We start from the raw sequence: 20,790 nt of genomic DNA, 5'->3' as shown, positions 1-20,790 counted from the left end.
TGTGTCCACCCTCCCATCCCTTTCCTCTTCCCTTTCTTGTTCTCACACTTATTCTTTACTAAGATCTGTTTACATTTATTTTTATACATACATGGCTAACTCTATGTTAAGTATAGATTCAATGCATCATATGAAAGAGAAAAAGACAAGGAAAATACTATAAAGGAACAGATAAACAAAAATATAGGATAAAAAGCTATTCCTCAACAGTCAAGAGAAGGAATGTTCCAAATATTTGCTTCACAAAGTGTTCATTTCATTTCTATATGTTGTCTTTAAGGTGCTCTGTTCATTATCACAGATCAGGAAGAACATATAGAATTTGTCCCTTTGGGACTGGCTTGTTTTGCTAAGTGTGATGTTTTCCAGTTTTATCCATTTTCTTGCAAAGACTTTGGCTTTCTTTACTGCTGGATAGTATTCCATGGTGTATATATCCCATATTTTCTTATCCAGTCTTCAGATGTAGGGCATTTGGGTTGATTCCTTATCTTTTCTATTGTGAATACAGCTGTAATAGACATGGAGATACGGATAGTTCTTTCATATGCATATGTAGACATGTCAGGTCTACATCCAGACCTTCGACGTATTTCCATACTGTCCTCCACAGTGTATGTTTCCTGCACTTGGTTGTCCTTTCTTTCTCCAAATCAGGAAACTTTTCTGTTATTATTTCAATAAAAAGTCCTTCTAATCCTTTGTCTCTTTCCACACCTTCAGGAACTCCGAGGACCCTGTATGTTGGGTCATTTGATAGTGTCTTGTAGATCTCCAACAGTGTTTTTTGGTTTTCTAATTTCTTCCCCTTCCCCTTCCCCTTCCCCTTCCCCTTCCCCTTCTCCTTCTCCTTCTTCTTCTTTTTCTTCTTTTTTTGTTCGGACTTAAAATTTCCAGAAATTTGTCTTCAAGTTCTGATATTATTTCTTCTATCTCCCCTACTTCGTCGTTAAAACTTTCCACTGCATTTTTTACTTGATATGTTGAGATCTTCATTTCTAGTATTTCATTCTGATTTCTCAATTTCATGGGAAATTTTTCATTTAGTTCTTGGATTTGCTTCTGATTGCTTCTGATTAATCTGATGATTAATTTTCTGAATTCTGTTTCTGGCGTGTACTCAATCTCTTCATCTTCACCTTCTACTATTGAAGTGTTGTAGAGTCCCTTTGGGGCCTATAGTGTCTTCCTTATTATTCCTTTGTTAACTTTCTTCCTTTGATTTTTGGCATTTGTGTAGGGCTTTTTTTGTCTGCTTGCTTTTATCTTTGTTTTGTGTTTTTGTGGCTTAGTGGGATGTCTATACTTTCAGTGAGTACCAAGAGGTGTGTGCTGGATGTGGCCTGGTTGCACTGTTCAGTATTCTATGGTGGAGCAAGTATCCAAGGTAAGGCCCCTATGGGGCTATTTTATAGCTTTCTTCTTGGTTATCTGAATGGATGAGGGTGTTGACTTCAGTTGCTGTGACTCCCAACCCTTCTCCTCACAGCTGTGGTTTACCCTGGTGTTAGTCTCTGGTGTGTTCAGCACTAGTTTGCACTGCTTAATGAACTACACATTTGATCAGTGGTGACTTTCCTGTGAGCATGGTTCCCTCTCTTGTGAGCTGCTACAAGTCTATGGGTCACAGGCATATGTGTGGAGCCCCTGCCTACTGGAGCCCAGCTCACTTTTCAATGGTGGTGGGTGTGCACAAGCTTCGATACACGGGGCTTCCCTTTGTTGTATGCCACCTGTCTGCATCCACCTGGCTGCTGGTTCCGGCATGCAGAGGGTGAGGGAGAGGGAGGTACCACCTCTATTCATTCATTTTTTTCCCTGCATAGAACTTCAAAAGCAGTTCACCAAGCACTCTCTCCTGCTGCTATCTGCAGCTCCATGGGCTTGTGGATCTCACCTGGTCTGCCAGGGCCAGCACTCTCCTCTCTGGGTCCAAACTTTTGCTGTTTATTTTTTTCTCACTTGTTCTTTTGGTGCACACCCAGATCATCTCTGTTGTTCTCACTGGGTTTCCCACTGCAAATTCCCCATAGTTTTATCTCAGGCCTGTAGTTTCTATTCTAACCTTTTTTAATTATTAATTTTGCCCTGCATGATTCAGACCTTCCGGCTGCTACCCCACCATCTTGAGAATAGAAGGCAACTTTTAGACAAAGGATGCACAGACCAATGGATAGTTCATTATAGGACAAGAGCATCATAATGTTAATTAAAATAATCATAATGATGATTATGCTCGTGTCAAATTAACTTTTTTAATGTTTTATTTAGACACAATTTAAAACATACAAAGGTGTTGCAATAAGAGTACCCAAAAAACTCCACATTTACCCTTTATTGAATTCATCTACTGAACATTTTGTCCCATGGTTTTATCACTGAAAGTAAGTTTTTTTTCTTTTCAACTTTTATTTAATAAATATAAATTTCCAAAGTACAACTTTTTAATTATAGTATCTTTTTCCCCCATAACCTCCCTCCCACCCACAACATCCCATCTCCCACTCCCTCTCCTATCCCATTCTTCATCATGATTCATTTCAATTACCTTTATATACAGAAGATCAACTTAGTATATACTAAGCAAAGATTTCAACAGACTGAACTCACCTCAAATAGCTAAAGCAATCTTGTACAAAAAAAAAGCTGGAGGTATCACAATACCAGATTTCAGGACATACTACAGGCAGTGATAATCAAAACAGCATTGTACTGGTACAGAAATAGATGGATAGACCAATGGAACAGAATGAAAATAAGTTTTAATTCTTAGAGTTTTACTATTAATGTTGGCAATAAGCAATCAGATCATATCAGTAAGATAAATAATTTTCTAATATAGTATCCAAACATAGAAAAATACATACATTGTGTTTCAAGGAAAAGGAAATTTGAAAGTCAGGTCTTTTCCTCCCACAGCTTTCAGGGCCATTCTTATGTCCTTATTCCTCAAAGTATAAATTACAGGGTTTAGCATGGGAGTAACAACACTATACAATACCGAGATGAGCCTATCTTTTGCCAATGAGTAAGATGAGATGGGCCGTACATATGTGAAAATGGAACTTCCATAGTAGAGAAGGACGATGACCAGGTGGGAGGCACAGGTGGAAAAAGCCTTTTGCCTTCCCTCTGAAGAGTGAATTCTCAGGATGGCAGAAATTATAAAGAGATAGGAAACGATGATACCCAGAAAAGGAGCCCAGCCAATAAAGACCCCAATGAAGAGCAAAACAAATTCATTGACAGAAGTGTCCCCACAAGACAAGATCAGCAAAGGGGGAATGTCACAAAAGAAATAATTAATCTGATTGTTGCCACAGAAGGGCAAGCGAAATGTCAAAGCTGTGTGCACCACTGAGTTGAGGGAGCCACTCACCCAGCATGAGGCTGCCAACTTGCTGTACAGGGCCTTGTTCATGATAACTGAATACCTTAAGGGTTTGCAGATTGCAATGTAACGATCATATGCCATTGCTGCCAGCAAAAGACATTCCACACCCACAAAGAAAAGAAATGCAAAAAGTTGGGTTACACAGCCCCCATAGGAGATGCTTTTCTTCTCTGATAGGAGATGCACCATCATCTGGGGGACATTGGTAGTAGTGTAGCAGATGTCAAGAAAGGCCAAATTCCTCAGAAAAAAATACATGGGAGTGTGCAGTCAGGCATCAGCCACTGTTATCAAAATAATGAAGATATTTCCTCCCAGGGTACAGAGATAGATCATAAGGAATATGGTAAAGAGTAAAAATTGCAAATCATTTAAGTTGGAGAATCCTAAAATGATGAAATCTGACAGAGCTGTTTGGTTTTCTCCTTCCATAATGTTCTTTCTTGGATATTAAGGGAATAGCAAGACAAACTACAGTATTCATGGGCTATAACAGCAATAATCTGCAAAACAAGAAGATATAACTGTTATGAATAAAATAATCATTGTCTATATCTTGATAACCACTAGATTCTTTATAACCCATGACAAATCATAGTGGTGCCCAACAGTCATCACTTTTCTTTTACAAACCCACATTTTCAACATTTTTATGAGACATAAAACTCTTACAGAATAATAACTCCTTGATGTGGAAAAATAAATGAGAAGAAGTCCACATGCAGTATAAGGGCTATTACTAGAGATGTGGGGTGGCAGGCCCCTCCCTTCAAACCACACTGTGGCTTGTGGATGGCTAGTGAGGATCACAATCAGGTAGTTAAGAATCATGGAGAGGCCGGCGCTGCGGCTCAATAGGCTAATCCTCCGCCTAGTGGCACCAGCACACCGGGTTCTAGTCCTGGTCGGGGATCCGGATTCTGTCCCGGTTGCCCCTCTTCCAGGCCAGCTCTCTGCTATGGCCAGGGAGTGCAGTGGAGGATGGCCCAAGTGCTTGGGCCCTGCACCCGCATGGGAGACCAGGAGGAGCACCTGGCTCCTGCCTTCGGATCAGCGCAGTGCGCCGGCCATGGCGGCCATTGGAGGGTGAACCAACGACAAAGGAAAGACTTTTCTCTCTGTCTCTCTCTCACTGTCCACTCTGCCTGTAAAAAAAAAAAAAAGAATCATGGAGATATTTGAGTCTCTGCTTGTCGATGCTTCCATGTCCTCCTTGTATTTTGGAGGCTCTTAGAGGTTTTTTTTTTTTATATCATTTTGCTTTCAAACATCAAATTGTCTACTTTCTTTGTTAAAGCTCTAAAATATTTTAATATGAGTGACAAATTTAATTTAGCATACATATATAGAACACTGTATTCAACAACTGCATAATATAGATTCTTTTCAGAAAAACATGCATAAAAGACAAAAAATACAAGAATATGCACTTAACTACTCATAAACTTCAATTATTTCAAATAATTATAATTGAAATCATACAGATTGTTTTCTGGTCATGTTGCGAATAAACTAGATATGAGCAACATATGTGGGAAATATTTACCATATTTGGAAATTAAGCAATACATCTCTAAATATTCTAAAGGCTGAAGAATAAAATCACAATGGAAGTTTAGAAAATATTCTAGTTTTATGATAAGGAAATAGCACATATCAAAATTTATGAGATACAACTAATGAAATTATCTACAGAGAAGTTTGAAAGAGCTAGGTATTTGGTGCCACAATTAAGCCACCGCTTAGCATATTTGCATCCCACATCAGAGGCCTGGGTTTGAGTTCTGGCTCCATTCTCTATGCCAGCTTCCTGCTAAAGTGCACCGTGAGAGGGAGCAGGTTCTGGCTCAAGTATTTATATCCCTGACAACCACAAAGGAGACTCGCATTGAGTTTCCAACTCTTGGTTTGGCCTGGCCCAACCATGGCTGTGGTAGACATTTGGGGAGTGAACCAGCAAATAGGAAATCAATCTGTCTTTCCCTATCTCTCTGTCTCTCTATCCCTTTCCCTCCTTCCATTGAAAGAAGGAAGGAGGGGCCAGTGCTGTCATGCAGTGTGTTAAAGCCCTGGCCTGAAGCACAGGCATCCCATATGGGTGCCGGTTCTAGTCCCAGCTGCTCCTCTTCCCATCCAGCTGTCTGCTATTGCCTGGGAAAGCAGTAGAAGATGGTCCAAGTCTTTGGGCACCTGCACCCATGTGAGAGACCCAGAAAAAGCTCCTGGCTCCTGGCTTCAGATTGGCACAGCTCTGGCCATTGCTGCCATCTGTGGAGTAAACCAGAGGATGGAAGATCTCTCTGTGTGTCTCCACCTCTCTCTGTAACTCTGTCTTTTAAATAAATAAAATAAATCTTTTAAAAAAATTTTTAAAAAGGAGGGAGGGAGGGAGAGGGAGGGAGACAAGGAAAGAATGAGAAAGGAAAAGAAAATTTAGAAAACAGCAAAGCTTAAAACCAATGAACTAAACATTTATCGCAAGAAGTTTTTAAAAATTTTTTAAAAAATTAATGCAGAATTTGTTGTTTATCCTACTGGTGAAAGCAACTGTGTACCACATGGAAGCACCTGGGTTTGATCCCCAGTACCAGCCCCTGTCTCCAGCTTCCGGCTAATGGAGATCCTGGGTTACTGACACCCATGTGACTGGGACTAGAACAAGGCTGATGCTGGGATTAGGAATGCAGTCAAATTGTCTATTGTTGGTGGCTCTCCTCTGTCTCCTAAATCACCAGGATTCTTTTGATCTTTGCAGACTAATTTTTGGGTTGTAGAATGTTGGGAAATGAGGATTTTTTTTTAATTAAATCTATAGGAAGTTTTCCACTTTTCTTTTATAAAAACTGGTCAAATTTTATACTTATTTTCCATTCTCATTTTTAGTTTGTATACATTTTTTGAACAAAACAGTAACCCAAACATATGTACTGAAAGTCAGATGTTGGAAAAACAAATGAAAATAAACATACTGACCAAAGTTTTGGCTTAGAGAATATTTTTTTACTGTCAGTATGATTCTTAAAAGATTGTAAATATTGGATATATTTCTGTTCTATTCAGTCTTGACTAACACAATGATGACCTAAACTAATTTAAAGTAAGAATGAAGAAAGAATACAAACTGAGGTAGTATTTCAAATGGTTCAGAATTCATTACCCCAGTAACTAGGACTTACATAATGAGTGATAAAAACAAAATACCTTGGAATTATTGAAAGCTTAGCAAAGTATAACCAGATAAAAGTTCTTTGGTTATATTTTAAGATTTTAAAGTAATAGTAACATGATATTTTTCTGCTCATAAAATATATTATTTGTAGAATAGTTGAGAAATAAGACAATTATAAATAGGGTAAATATCATCTTTAATCCCACTGAGTGCTAATTTTGTAGATACTGCTAATGAATTTTCCTATGTATATGTAGTCAAACTAGACATTAGATTGTACATATTTTATATCCTTCACCATACTATATTTCTTTGTTATTAAAATTTTTCTGGCCAGAGCTGTGGTTCAATAGGCTAATCCTCTGCCTGGCACACCGGGTTCTAGTCCCTGTTGGGGTGCCGGATTCTGTCCCGGTTTCCCCTCTTCCAGTCCAGCTCTCTGCTATGGCCCAGAAAGGCAGTGGAGGATGGCCCAAGTCCTTGGGCCCTGCACCCGCATGGGAGACCAGGAGAAGCACCTGGCTCCTGCCTTCGGATCGGCATGCAGCATGCTGGCCACAGCGGCCATTGAGGGGTGAACCAATGGCAAAGGAAGACCTTTCTCTCTGTCTCTCTCTCTCTCTCACTGTCCATTCTGCCTGTCAAAAAATTTTTTCTTCAATATAATTTTAATGGCTATAAGTAAGTTCATCATTTGAATGTGCCAAATTTTATAAAACTTAAACCTTGACAATTAACATTTTACTGTTCTAAATTAAATTAACATTTAATTAAGTAAATATTCCTGAATACCTTTTATTGTGTGCTAAAATGCTTTCCTACAAAGTGTTGATGGGTAGAAATATGCTTACATCTTTGATGTGAATACCCAACTTGACTTTTTTGGCATTATTTTGAATGGATAAAGTTACCATAGAGCAAATAGCCCTAGATGATCAGGGACACTGACATATAGGAAAGTATACCCCTCATGACAAGAGAGTTGGGAGACATTTGTTTCAATTTGAGGTCACTTACATTGCCTAATTCTTAGTTGATTCATATGTGATATCATAAGGATCCACTATTTACAAAATTCCAGAAAAATATTTAGATTTAACATACAAGTAGTAGTTTAAATGGACCAACTCTCTACAGTGATTGCTTAGTGTCATGAAGAAATGATCAAAACAAAAAAAAACTTTAAAATATAATCAATTTCTCATAAATTGTTTTAGCAGTATGGCATCATAATCAATGACTCTAATAAATTAAATACTCTATTAATGATCACAGTATTTTAAACTTAGAGGGTAATGTGAAATAAAACACTGAATAAAGCAAATAACACTTGGGACAGCACTGGTTCAGATGAAACCAAAGCCCAGTGGACTTTCTCATCTCTAAACTTCTCCAGATGTATGAAGATTTTAAGCTACTCTGAGTTAGATGTCTGTGAATGAAGTAACAATTTATAAACATTGGGGTCGGTACAGTTGCATGGAGGGTAAAGACACTGCCTGCAATGTCAGCATCCCACATGGGTGCCAGTTCTAGTCTCAGCTGTTCCACTTCTGATCTAGCTCTCTGCTGTGACCTGGGAAAGCAGTAGAAGATGGTCTAAGTCCTTGGGACCCTGCATCCACGTGGGAGACCCAGAAGAAGCTTCTGGCTCCTGGCTCCAGATCAGCCTAGCTGCATCAGTTATGGCCATTTGGGGACTTAATCAGAGGATGGAAGACCTCTCTCTTTCTCTTTCTGCCTCTGCCTCTCTGTAACTCTTACAAATAAATAAATAAATTATTAAAAAAAGAAATATAGGTAAGACATTAAAAAAGAATTTATAAACATTCACATACAAACTAAAGGAGAATCTTAAAACTTATATCTGTTGGATATAAGCTAAAATTTTGTCTACATTACATACTCACAATTGTTAAATTTTTTAAAATATTTGTATGTATTTATTTGGAAGGTAGAGACAGAGAGAGAGAGAGGTCTTCCATCCACTTGTCATTCCCCAGATGGCCACAGCTGGATCTCCATCACTCTGAAGCCAGGAGCCAGGAGCTTCATCCAGGTCTTCCATGCAGGTACAAGGGACCAAGCACTTGGGCCATCTTCTACTGCTTCCCAGGCCATAGCAGAGAGCTGGATTGGAAGTGGAGCAGCCAGGACTCAAACCTGTACCCATATGAGATGCCAGCACTTCTGGTGGTGGCTTTACCTGCTACACCACAGCGCTGGCCCCACAATTGTTAAATTTTAAAATTATAAAAAAAAAAAAAAAACAGGGGCTGTAATGTGGTGTAGCGGGTAAAGCCATCACCTGCAGTGCCAGCATCCCTTATGGGTGCCGGTTCAAGTCCTGGCTGCTGCATTTCCAATCCAGCTCTCTGCTATGGCTTGGGAAAGCAGTAGAAGATAGCCAAGTCCTTGGGCCCTTGCACCCGTATGGGAGACTGGGAAGAAGCTCTTGGCTCCTGGCTTTGGATTGGCACAGCTCTGGCCATTGCAGCCAATTGGGGAGTGAACCAGTGGATGGAAGACTTTCTTTCTCTCTCCCCCTCTGTCTCTCTATGCCTCTGATTCTCCTTCTCTCTCTGTGTAACTCTGACTTTCAGATAAATAAATAAATCTTAAAAAAAAAAAACAGGTAAAATATCTACCTGTCTTCAAGAAAAATAACAGATTTAAGATGAACAATGGTTATACAAAGTCAAATAATAACTACATTTGGCTTTTTTATTTATAATTAATTAGGGTTTTTCTTTTCTAAAACAGCCAAATTATTTGTTAGTTTCCATAACATTTATACAGAGCCAGGGATCTAAAAATGGTTAAAGATAGAAAGAACTAACATTTCAGGAAATATTACTAAAATTTAGATTTAAACAGAGAATCCTATTTTTAAACATTATGGAAAACCTAAATATTTAATCAACAAAATAATTGCTCTATTTCTACCTAATTTCGTGGAAACCAGCCACAAGTTTTTATAATTTACTTTTTACTTTTGAGGCAATGTATTTTCAATTTACATTATGGTCAAAGGCTTCACTAAAAAAAGTTCAAAAAACAAAGAACAAACCATTGTTGAGAAGGAACACAAGCAAGGGCGGAAGCCTTTGATTAAGGAGATCCCTCATGACTTAGTCTACAAGGGGGAGTATTTGGCTGAATTCCAATCAGTAAAGAACTGAACAAAAGACAGAAATAGGAAGGCTAAAGATTAGGTCTGGAGCCAAGAAAAGATGTAAACTGTAAATTAATCTGAATGTATTTATATAACAAACTTTCTTATACATCACCTAAATAGTCTGTCCCATGTACAAATAGTGGGGTCTCACTTTGGGAAATATTTTGACTCCTGTTGTATGATCCCCTGGATGGTTTCAGAAATATTCAAATAGACAAAAAAGGGGAAAAGTCATAATAGAATATTTCCCATTAATCAGTGAATTCTGTAAAATTGATGACTTGGCTTGCATCAATTGAAAAATCACAAATGAGACAGGAACTCTGAAAGATTCTGTCCTCTAAGCCCTCATTTGCTTCTCCATTAGTCTCCCTCTGCTTTCCCACGTTGAAGTGGAACCATGACAAGGACAACAATAGCTCTGTAGGTAATCAGTGAGCACACAATATGCTTGGTGTTGAGAATTCAACAGTATTTATTGGACTACCTATTACAAGAACCTACAAAATGGAGAATCTGTGATTTCAATTTGGAAGAAGCAATAAAAGTTGTCTAGTTGGTCACTAAAATGCCCCATATAATTGTTTTGCTAATTGATAATTCAGCCTAAGATTGAACAGTGCTTTGATGTGAGATGAAAAACTTGGAAAGGATCCTATTCCCTCTTTAGATAAATTCAAGAGTTAGAATTTTTTCACTGTACTCTAATCTTTATGACTGGCAGATGGTTAAGCTCAGACTCCATATCTCCAAAAATAAAAATATAAATAAAAATAACAATATCTTCCTCTTGGAACAAGTTTTAATATTAAATGAGGTCACACATTAAGTACCTAACTGTGTTTAATTTATGATAATAATAAAACCTGGTGATATTATTTCACATATTTAGTTTTTGCCATCTGAAACTATAGGCAAAGTTTACTCCCATTTCTACAAAAGAAACTTCCTTGGTGAAATTTTTACTCTCCATACTAATTGAATCCATTTAGTCATATAATAACATTTCTCATATAACATGTATTTGGTAATTCATTTATGCCAAAACTTGTCAATATGTTCTATTAGTGAGACTTTTGATTTCCATTATTATAGGCTGAAAGATTTGTCCCTAGTTAAAAGAATGCAAAGCACCAACAGAACACATGAAGCAAATATTTTAAGGGAAGAATATTTTCCCTTTAACTAAAAAGCAGCACAGTAAAGGAAGCCACACATTTCACATAACTTGAGCTGTCTCACACAACCAATGCCAGTAGAGACACCTTGAACGCCTTCCTTATATAGAGCTCCATACCCAAGTTCCTTTTTTCCTAACCATTCCCTGCTGTTTTCCAAAAAATATGATTGAGTAAAATTATAAATCCCAAAGACAAACCAGAGAATTATGTAAAAAAGAGAAGGAGTAAGAGGAGAAAGAAAATGACAACTACTTGCCTGTTACAGAAAAGAGAGGTTGGAGATTAGATGTTAAATTAAAAATACGCAGAGCCTAATATGAGGCTGCTTTTATGGACTCTAAAAGAGAAAGCATCATTGTCCCTGGAGTTTCTGTACTATTAGAAACACGTAATGAGATCTAGGCATCCCTAGCTCTTGTGTTAATTGTAGTGCTCTAAGATTTAGAGGAGGAGGACATGCCGCTTTACAAAGTTGAAATAGGAAGTCTCAAGTGACTCCTATAATCCTTCAAAGTTAATTAATCAAAATCTCTTACTTGAAACATTTTTAATCCTTTTGACATTCCTATTCCAATTATATTGATTTGAAATGATCATCCAAATACAAAGGGAAACAAAATGAGGCCTACATAAATTTCAGTGTTTCCAAGGAAATCAGGAAAAAAGTCTCAGACTCATCATTTTCAGTCAAGTATATTTCCTAATATATTTCCTAATATCATTAGAAATCTCTTATTCCTTAGCAAACCAAATCCAACAGCACAAGTATACATGTCAAATATTATATATATAATTCTAAGAGAGGGAATAAGAGAGGGAAGACATGTACAATTTGGGACCTGCTCAAGCTGACTTGCCCCAAATGGTAGAGTTAGAAACATACCAGGGGACTCCAATTCAATCCCATCAAGGTGGCATGTGCCAATGCCATCTCACTAGTCCAAGTGATCAATTTCAGTTCACAATTGATCATAATGAAAGGACTAAAAGTCAAAGGGAGCACATAAACAAGTCTAGTACCTGCTAATACTAACCGATAGAATCAATAAAGGGGAGAGTGATCCAACATGGGAAGCAAGATACACAGCAGACTCATAGAATGGCAGATGTCCTAAACAGCACTCTGGCCTCAGAATCAGCCCTAAAGGCATTCGGATCTGGCTGAAAAGCCCATGAGAGTATTTCAGGCATGGAAAGCCAAGACACTCTGGCAAAAAAAAAAAAAAAAAAAAAAACCTAAATGAAAGATCTCTGTGAGTGAGATCCCAGTGGAAAGAACAGGCCATCAAAGAAGGAGGTACCTTTCTCTGAAGGGAGGAGAGAACTTCCACTTTGACCATGGCCTTGTCTAAATATGATCAGAGTCAGTGAACTCAGGGGGCTTCCATAGCCTTGGCAGCTCATGACAAGAGCCTAGGGTGATTACTGAGGCCACAAACAAGAGTGTCAATTTGTAAAGTCAACAACAGGAGTCACTGTGCACTTACTCCTCATGTAGGATCTCTGTCCTTAATGTCCTGTACATTGAGATTTAATGCTATAACGAGTACTCAAGCAGTATGTTTCACTTTATGTTTCTATGGGGGTGCAAACTGGTGAAATCTTTACTTAATGTATACAAAACTGATCTTCTGTAAAAAAAAATGATCAATTCCCAACTTGACTCTCACTGGGATTAAATATGACAATAGGTTTGATCTGATTTCATCATCATTTAAAAAATCATCTATTATTTTTCACTTTATGTTTCTGTGTGGGAGCAAACTGTTGAAATCTGTACTTAATGTATGCTAAACTGATCTTCTGTATATAAAGAGAATCGAAAATGAATCTTGATGTGAATGGAAGGGGAGAGGGAGTGGGAAAGGGGAGGGTTGCAGGTGGGAGGGGCGTTATGGGGGGGAAGCCATTGTAATCCATAAGCTGTACTTTGGAAATTTATATTCATGAAATAAAAGTTTAAAAAATTATAGATATAATTCTTATCATATATATTTGTACATAAATATTATATTTGCATCATATACATGTATCAAATATTATATATATAAGGTTATCAAATGAGATTTGTCCCAAGGACATAAGGATGATTCAACATATGCAAATCAATAAATGTGATACATTGCATAAGCAGAATGATTTTGTATAATACTCCAAAATCACAGACAACAAAAGAAAAAATACAAAAATTGCAATATGGACATTTGATCTAGTAACTAAAACATCACCTGGAACAAGCATTTCCCATATTGGAGTGCCTGGGTTTGAGTCCTAGCTCCAGCTGTTTGCTGATGAACACCATTTGAGAGATGAGTTGATTGCTCAGAGAGCTGGGTCTCTTCTAACCACATGGAAGACTGAGCTCCCAGCTCCTCACTTTGGCCCAGTCCAACCCTGCATTTTGTGGGCATTTGGGGAGTCAGCCAGTGGGTGGGAGCACTCTCTTTCACTCTCTCTCAATATTTTTTTTATCTTAAAGAGAAAAATAGACAAATGGGACTATGCTAAACTATGGAACTTCTGTGTAGCAAAGGTAACAATCAATACAATGAAAAGAGTACCAACAAAATGGAGGAAAAAAATATCAAAGGGATGAATATCAAGAATACATAAGGAACTCCTAAGGCAAAGTATATACAACACTAGTGCTACAACACCAAAGAGAGGCATAAATGGGCTCCAGGCTGGCAAATCAAGTCTGCATTCAGTGATGTCCTCCAGGTGTTAATCATTAAAAATCTAAACTGTAAACACTAAGAATGGAAAGTGATCACCTACTTTTTCAGATAAGATATTTCTTTTTTTTTTAACTGAGAGCTTAGGTTATACCAGGAGGACTCTGTTACTTCTGTATGTAGATTTTTGTCTATTATTTTTCTTTCATGTAATATCACCCTTCAAGAATGCCTTCATTTCCCAAGTGGTTTCAAGTTAACACCTTGCTTTTTTCTGGATTTAGGTCTTTTCTACTTTTTAAATTGCAATTTCTAGAGAAAAGAGCTGGCAAACTCCAGGAAGAATTTCTTTTTAACTTTTATTTAATAGATACAAATTTCCAAAGTACAGCTTATGGATTACAATGGCTTCCCCCCCCCATAACTTCCCTCCCACGCGCACCTCTCCCATCTCCTGCTCCCTCTCCCATTCCATTCACATCAAGATTCATTTTCAATTATCTTTATATACATAAGATCGATTTAGTGTGTATTAATTAAAGATTTCAACAGTTTGCACCCACATAGAAACACAAAGTGAAAAATACTGTTTGAGTACTAGTTATACCATTAATTCACATTGAACAACACATTAAGGACAGAAATCCTACATGAGTAATAAGTGCACCATGAAACTGTTGTTGATTTAACAAATTGACACTCTTGTTTATGGTGTCAATAATCTCCCTAGGCTCTTGTCATGAGTTACCAAGGCTATGGAAGGCTTTTGAGTTCATCAACTCTGATTTTATTTCAACAAGGTCATTTTCAAAGTGGAAGTTCTCTCCTCCCTTCAGAGAAAGGTACCTCCTTCGTTGATGGCCCATTCTTTCCACTGGGATCTCACCGCAGAGATCTTTCATTTAGATCTCTTTTTTTGCCAGAGTGTCTTGGCTATCCATGCCTAAAATACCCTCATGGGCTCTTCAGCCAGATCCAAATGCCTTAAGGGCTGATTCTGAGGCCAGAGTGCTGTTTAGGACATCTGCCATTCTATGAGTCTGCTGTGTATCCCACAGAAAGCATATTTTCAAAGATATTTTTATTTATTTATTTGGCAGGTGCAGTTAGAGACAGTGAGAGAGAGAGAGAGAGAAAGGTCTTCCCTCCCTTGGTCCACTCCCCTAATGGCTGTCACAGCCAGCGCTGCGCTGATCCGAAGCCAGGAGCCAGGTGCTTCCTCCTGGTCTCCCATGTGGGCGCAGGGGCCCAAGCACCTGAGCCATCCTCCACTGCCCTCCCGAGCCACAGAAGAGAGCTGGACTGGTAAGAGAGGAAACCAGGACTAGAACCCAGTGCCCATATGGGATATTGACGCTACAGGCAGAGGATTAGCCAAGTGAGCCATGACACCAGGCCCATCCAGGAAGCATTTTTACAAAAGATGAGTAAAGGTTAGGCCTAACCTGCAAGAAATTCAAAACTACCTCATAAAGTCTTATTATTTAAAATATGGCTTGCCCAATAAAAACAAATTAAGAAATGGAGGAACACATCATGCATTTGTTGAGAGGACTTAAAGACTATGACAAAGATGACATCACACATCCATACAGAAGGACTAGCCAGTCTGTCCATTGTGTCTAGAGGCAAAGTAGAGCCAATGCTTAGTGACTGTTTGACAGCATATGTAAAAGTCATCTCTAAAAGACTAGAGCCCTGAAGCAAATTGGAAACTCTAAATCTAATAAAAACAGGACCAGTTACATAAATTGGTGGCTCAATGCAAGATAAAAATGGTAACCATAAAATTTAGAGGGGTGACATTTTGAAAGAGTAGAGATCACCAGCAATAGTCTATAGAAATAAGGAACTTTCCTCAATACAAGCAAAGCAATCTATGAAAAACCCACAGCCAACATCCTATTGAATGGGGAAAAGTTGGAAGCATTTCCACTGAGATCTGGTACCAGACAGGGATGCCCACTCTCACCACTGCTATTCAATATAGTTCTGGAAGCTCTAGCCAGAGCTATTAGGCAAGAAAAAGAAATTAAAGGGATACAAGTTGGGAAGGAAGAACTCAAACTATCCCTCTTTGCAGATGATATGATTCTTTATTTAGGGGATCCAAAGAACTCTACTAAGAGACTATGGAACTCATAGAAGAGTTTGGCAAAGTAGGAGGATATAAAATCAATGCACAAAAATCAATAGCCTTTGTATACACAGGCAATGCCATGGCTGAGAAAGAACTTCTAAATCAATCCCATTCACAATAGCTACAAAAACAATCAAATACCTTGGAATAAACTTAACCAAGGAAGTCAAATACCTCTACGATGAGAATCACAAAATCTTAAAGGAAGAAATAGGATACAAAATATGGAAAAATCTTCTATGCTCATGGATTGGAAGAATCACTATTTCCCAAAAGCAATTTATACATTCAATGTGATACCAATCAAAATACCAAAGATATTCTTCTCAGATCTGGAAAAAAAATGATGCTGAAATTCATATGGAGGCACAAGAGACCTCGAATAGCTAAAGCAATCTTGTACAATAAAAACAAAGCCGGAGACATCACAATACCAGATTTCAAGACATACTACAGGGCAGTTGTAATCAAAACAGTATGGTACTGGTACAGAAACAGATGGATAGACCAATGGAACAGAATTGAAACACCAGAAATCAATCCATACATCCACAGCCAATTTATATTTGATCAAGGATGTAAAACCTTAGAGCAAGAACAGTCTATTCATGAAATGGTGCTGGGAAAATTGGATTTCCACATGCAGAAGCATGAAGCAAGATCCCTACCTTACACCTTACACAAAAATCCACTCAACATGGATTAAAGACCTAAATCTATGACCCGACACCATCAAATTACTAGAGAACATTGGAGAAAGCCTGCAAGATATAGGCACAGGCAAAGACTTCTTAGAAAAGACCCCAGAGGCACAGGTAGTCAAAGCCAAAAGTAACAATTGGTATTACATCAAATTGAAAAGTTTCTGTGTGGCAAAAGAAACAGGAAAGTGAAGAGGCAACCAACAGAATGGGAAAAAATATTTGCAAACTATGCCACAGATAAAGCGTTAATAACTAGAATCTACAAAGAGATCAAGAAACTTCAAAACCACAAAACAAACAACCCACTTAAGGGATGGGCCGTGGACATTTTTCAAAAGAGGAAATACAAACGGCCAACAGATACATGAAAAAATGTTCAAGATCACTAGCAATCAGGGAAATGCAAATCAAAACCACAATGAGGTTTCACCTCACCCCGGTGAGAATGGCTTACATACAGAAATCAAATAACAACAAATGCTAGAAAATGGCGAGGATTGGGAAAAAATGACATTAACCCACTGTTGGTGGTAACGCAAACTGGTTAAGCAACTATGGAAATCAGTCTGGAGATTCCACAGAAACCTGACTATAACCTTACCTACAACCCAGCCATCCCACTCCTTGGAATTTACCCAAAGGAAATTAAATTGGCAAAAAAAAAAAAGAGCTGTCTGCACCTTAATGCTTGTTGCAACTCAATTCACAATAGCTAAGACATGGAACCAACCTAAATGCCCATCAACAGTAGACTGGATAAAGAAATTATGGGATATGTACTATATAGAATACTATACAGCAGTCAATAAATGAAATCCAGTCATTTGCAACAAAATGGAGGAATCTGGAAAACATCATGCTGAGTGAAATAAGACAGTCCCGAAGCAACAAATATCATATGTTCTCCCTGATCATTTACAACTAACTGAGCACCTAAAAGGAAACCTGTTGAAGTGAAATGGATACCATGAGAAACAATGACTTGATAGCCCTTTTCCTGACTATTGAGGAACAACTTAATACTTTATCTCTTTTAATATTTTTTGTTCTACTTAATATCATTGGTTGAACTCTGTAATTAACACACAATTGTTCTTAGTGTTGAAATTTAACTGAAAAGTGATCCCTGTTAAATATAAGAGTGGGAATAACAGAGGAAGAAGATGTACAGTTTGGCACATCCTCAATCAGACTTACTGCTTTTTTTTATTATAAACACTTTTATTTAGTAAATATAATTTTCCAAAGTACAGTTTATGGATTACAATGGCTTTTCCCCCTCTGTGGATGGGAGACTTACTCCTAATGATAGAGCTAGAAATGTGCCAGGGGATTCCAATTCAATCCCATCAAGGTGGCATGTACCAATGCCATCTCACTAGTCAAAGTGATCAGTTTCAGTTCATAATTGATCATAATGATAGGTTTAAGAGTCAAATGGGTCAAGTAAACAAGATTATTGTCTGCTAATAATAACTGATAGAATTTAAAAGGAGGGAACAATCCAACATGGGAAGTGGGATACACAGCTGACTCATAGAATGGCAGATGTCCCAAATAGCACTCTGGCCTCAGAATCAGCCCTTAAGGTATTCAGATCTGGCTAAAAAGCCCATGAGAGTATTTCAGGCATGGAAAGCCAAGACACTCTGGTGAAAAAAAAAAAACTTAAATGAAAGATCTCTGTGAGTGAGATCCCAGTGGAAAGAATGGGCCATCAAAGAAGGAGGTACCTTTCTCTGAAGGGAGGAGAAAACTTCCACTTGGACTATGACCTTTTCTAAATAAGATCGGAGTTGATGAACTCAAGAGGCTTCCACAGCCTTTGCAACTCATGACAAGAGCCTCAGGCGATTACTGACGCCATAAATAAGAGTGTCAATTTGTTAAATCAAGAACAGGAGTCACTATGCACTTACTCCCCATGTAGGATCTCTGTCCTTAATGTGTTGTACAATGTGAATTAATTCTATAACTAGTACTCAAACAGTATTTTACACTTAGTGTTTCTGTGTGGGTGCAAACTGTTGAAATATTTACTTAGTATATACTAAATTGAGCTTCTGTATATAAATATAATTGAAAATGAATCATAATGAAGAATGGGATGGGAGAGGGAGTGGGAGATGGAATGGATGCAGGTGAGAGGGTAGTTAATGGGGGAAAAGCTGCTATAATCCAAAAGTTGGACTTTGGAAATTTATATTTATTAAATAAAAGTTTTTTAAAAAGAAAGAAATAGCCTAGGTTGAATCCTAGATTAACAATTTATCACATGAAAAGAGAAAATTTACATAAATCCTTTGAACTTCAATTTCCTTATGGTAAAATGAGATTATTTTAATACTTCCTGAATTGGGATTTTTGAAGATTAAATGAGTTAATGCATATTAAGAACTCAAAAAATAATTTACACATGATAAACATGCAATAAAATTTATTTGTACTAAATTTGTAGCACATAAAATATCATGGAATTCCTGTAGTGAATATGTAATTAATTCCTATAAAAAAGAAGAACAGATACCCAATGGAAAGATTAACAAAGTACATTAGATGTATAACCGTATATTGGAATCTTTGGATAAATGACAAATCACATATAAATAACCCTTGTATTAGTTAGACAAAACTTTTTTATCTAAAAAATAAAGCAAGAAGTGAGGATACACATTGCAAAGAGAAAATCCATTCCTCTAAATAGAAAGAAATTGTGAGTCTGCCATTGTAGTTTATCAGGTAAAACTGCCACTTGCGACAATAGCATCCTATATGGATACTGGCTCAAGTCCCTGCTGCACCACTTCTGATCCAGCTCCCTGCTAATGTGCCTAGGAAAGCAGTGAAGGATGGCTCAAGTGCTTGGGACCCTGCACCAATGTGGGAGACCCAGAAGAAACTCCTGGCTCTTGGCTTCATTCTTGCCTACCCCTGGCCTTTGTGCCCATTTGAGGAGTGAATCAACAGATGGAAGATTCTCTCTTTCTCTCTCTCTCTCTCTCTCTGTGTGTCTGTCTGTCTGTCTGTCTGTCTTTTGCTCTTATCTATAACTCTGCCTTTCAAATTAATAAAATAAATTTCATTTTTCATTTTAATTTTAATTATTTTTTTATTTTTTTTAATTTATTTAATGAATATAAGTTTCCAAAGTACGAATAATGGATTACAATGGCTTCCCCCCCATACCGTCCCTCCCACCCACAACCCTCCCCTTTCCCACTCCCTCTCCCCTTCCATTCACATCAAGATTCATTTTCGATTATCTTAATATACAGAAGATCAGCTTAGTATACATTAAGTAAGGATTTCAACAGTTTGCTCCCACACAGAAACATAAAGTGAAAAATAATAGATGATTTTTTTTTAATGATGATGAAATCAGATCAGACCTATTGTCATGTTTAATCCCAGTGAGAGTCAAGTTGGGAGTTGATAGTTTCTTTTCTTTTTTTTTTTTTTTTTTTTTTACAGAGGATCAGTTTAGTATGCATTAAGTAAAGATTTCAACAGTTTGCACCCCCATAGAAATACAAAGTGAAATATACTGCTTGAGTACTTGTTATAGCATTAAATCACAATGTACAGCACATTAAGGACAGAGATCCTACAGGAGGAGTAAGTGCACAGTGACTCCTGTTGTTGACTTTACCAATTGACACTCCTGTCTATGGCATCAGTAATCTCCCTATGCTCCAGTCAAGAGTTTCCAAGGCTATGGAAGCCCTCTGAGTTCTCCGATTCTTATCTTGTTTAGACAAGGTCATAGTCAAAGTGGAGGTTCTCTCCTCCATTCAGAGAAAGGTACCTCCTTCTTTGAAGACCTGTTCTTTCCACTGAGATCTCACTCACAGAGATCTTTTGCCAGAGTGTCTTGGCTTTCCATGCCTGAAATACTCTCATGGGCTTTTCAGCCAGATCCGAGTGCCTTTAGGGCTGATTCTGAGGCCAGAGTGCTATTTAGGACATCTGCCATTCTATGAGTCTGCTGAGTATCTCACTTCCCATGTTGGATCACTCTCCCCTTTATTTATTCTATCGGTTAGTGTTAGCAGGTACTAGACTTGCTTATGTGCTCCCTTTGACTCTTAGTCCTTTCATTATGATCAATTGTGAACTGAAATTGATCACTTGGACTAGTGAGATGGCATTGGCACATGCCACCTTGATGGGATTGAATTGGAGTCCCCTGGTATGTTTCTAACTCTACCATTTGGGGCAAGTCAGCTTGAGCATGTCCCAAATTATACATCTCTTCCCTCTCTTATTCCTACTCTTATGTTTAACAGGGATCACATTTCAGTTAAATTTCAACACTTAAGAATAACTGTGTATTAATTACAGAATTAAAC

General features: G+C 37.8%; 1 protein-coding gene across 1 annotated transcript; it reads right to left on the bottom strand.

The window, feature by feature from the left end:
• Positions 1-2,563: 2,563 nt before the first annotated feature.
• OR5V1 (olfactory receptor family 5 subfamily V member 1) lies at positions 2,564-4,420 on the bottom strand. Its single transcript, XM_002714372.3, is given in 1 exon segment — positions 2,564-4,420. A coding segment is annotated over 1 exon segment (951 nt). The 5' UTR covers positions 3,827-4,420; the 3' UTR covers positions 2,564-2,875.
• Between the last annotated feature and the right edge of the window lie 16,370 nt (positions 4,421-20,790).

The sequence above is a fragment of the Oryctolagus cuniculus genome, chromosome 5 (assembly GCF_964237555.1).
Source record: "Oryctolagus cuniculus chromosome 5, mOryCun1.1, whole genome shotgun sequence".
NCBI lineage: Eukaryota > Metazoa > Chordata > Mammalia > Lagomorpha > Leporidae > Oryctolagus > Oryctolagus cuniculus.
This window is presented reverse-complemented; position numbering and strand designations above follow the sequence as displayed.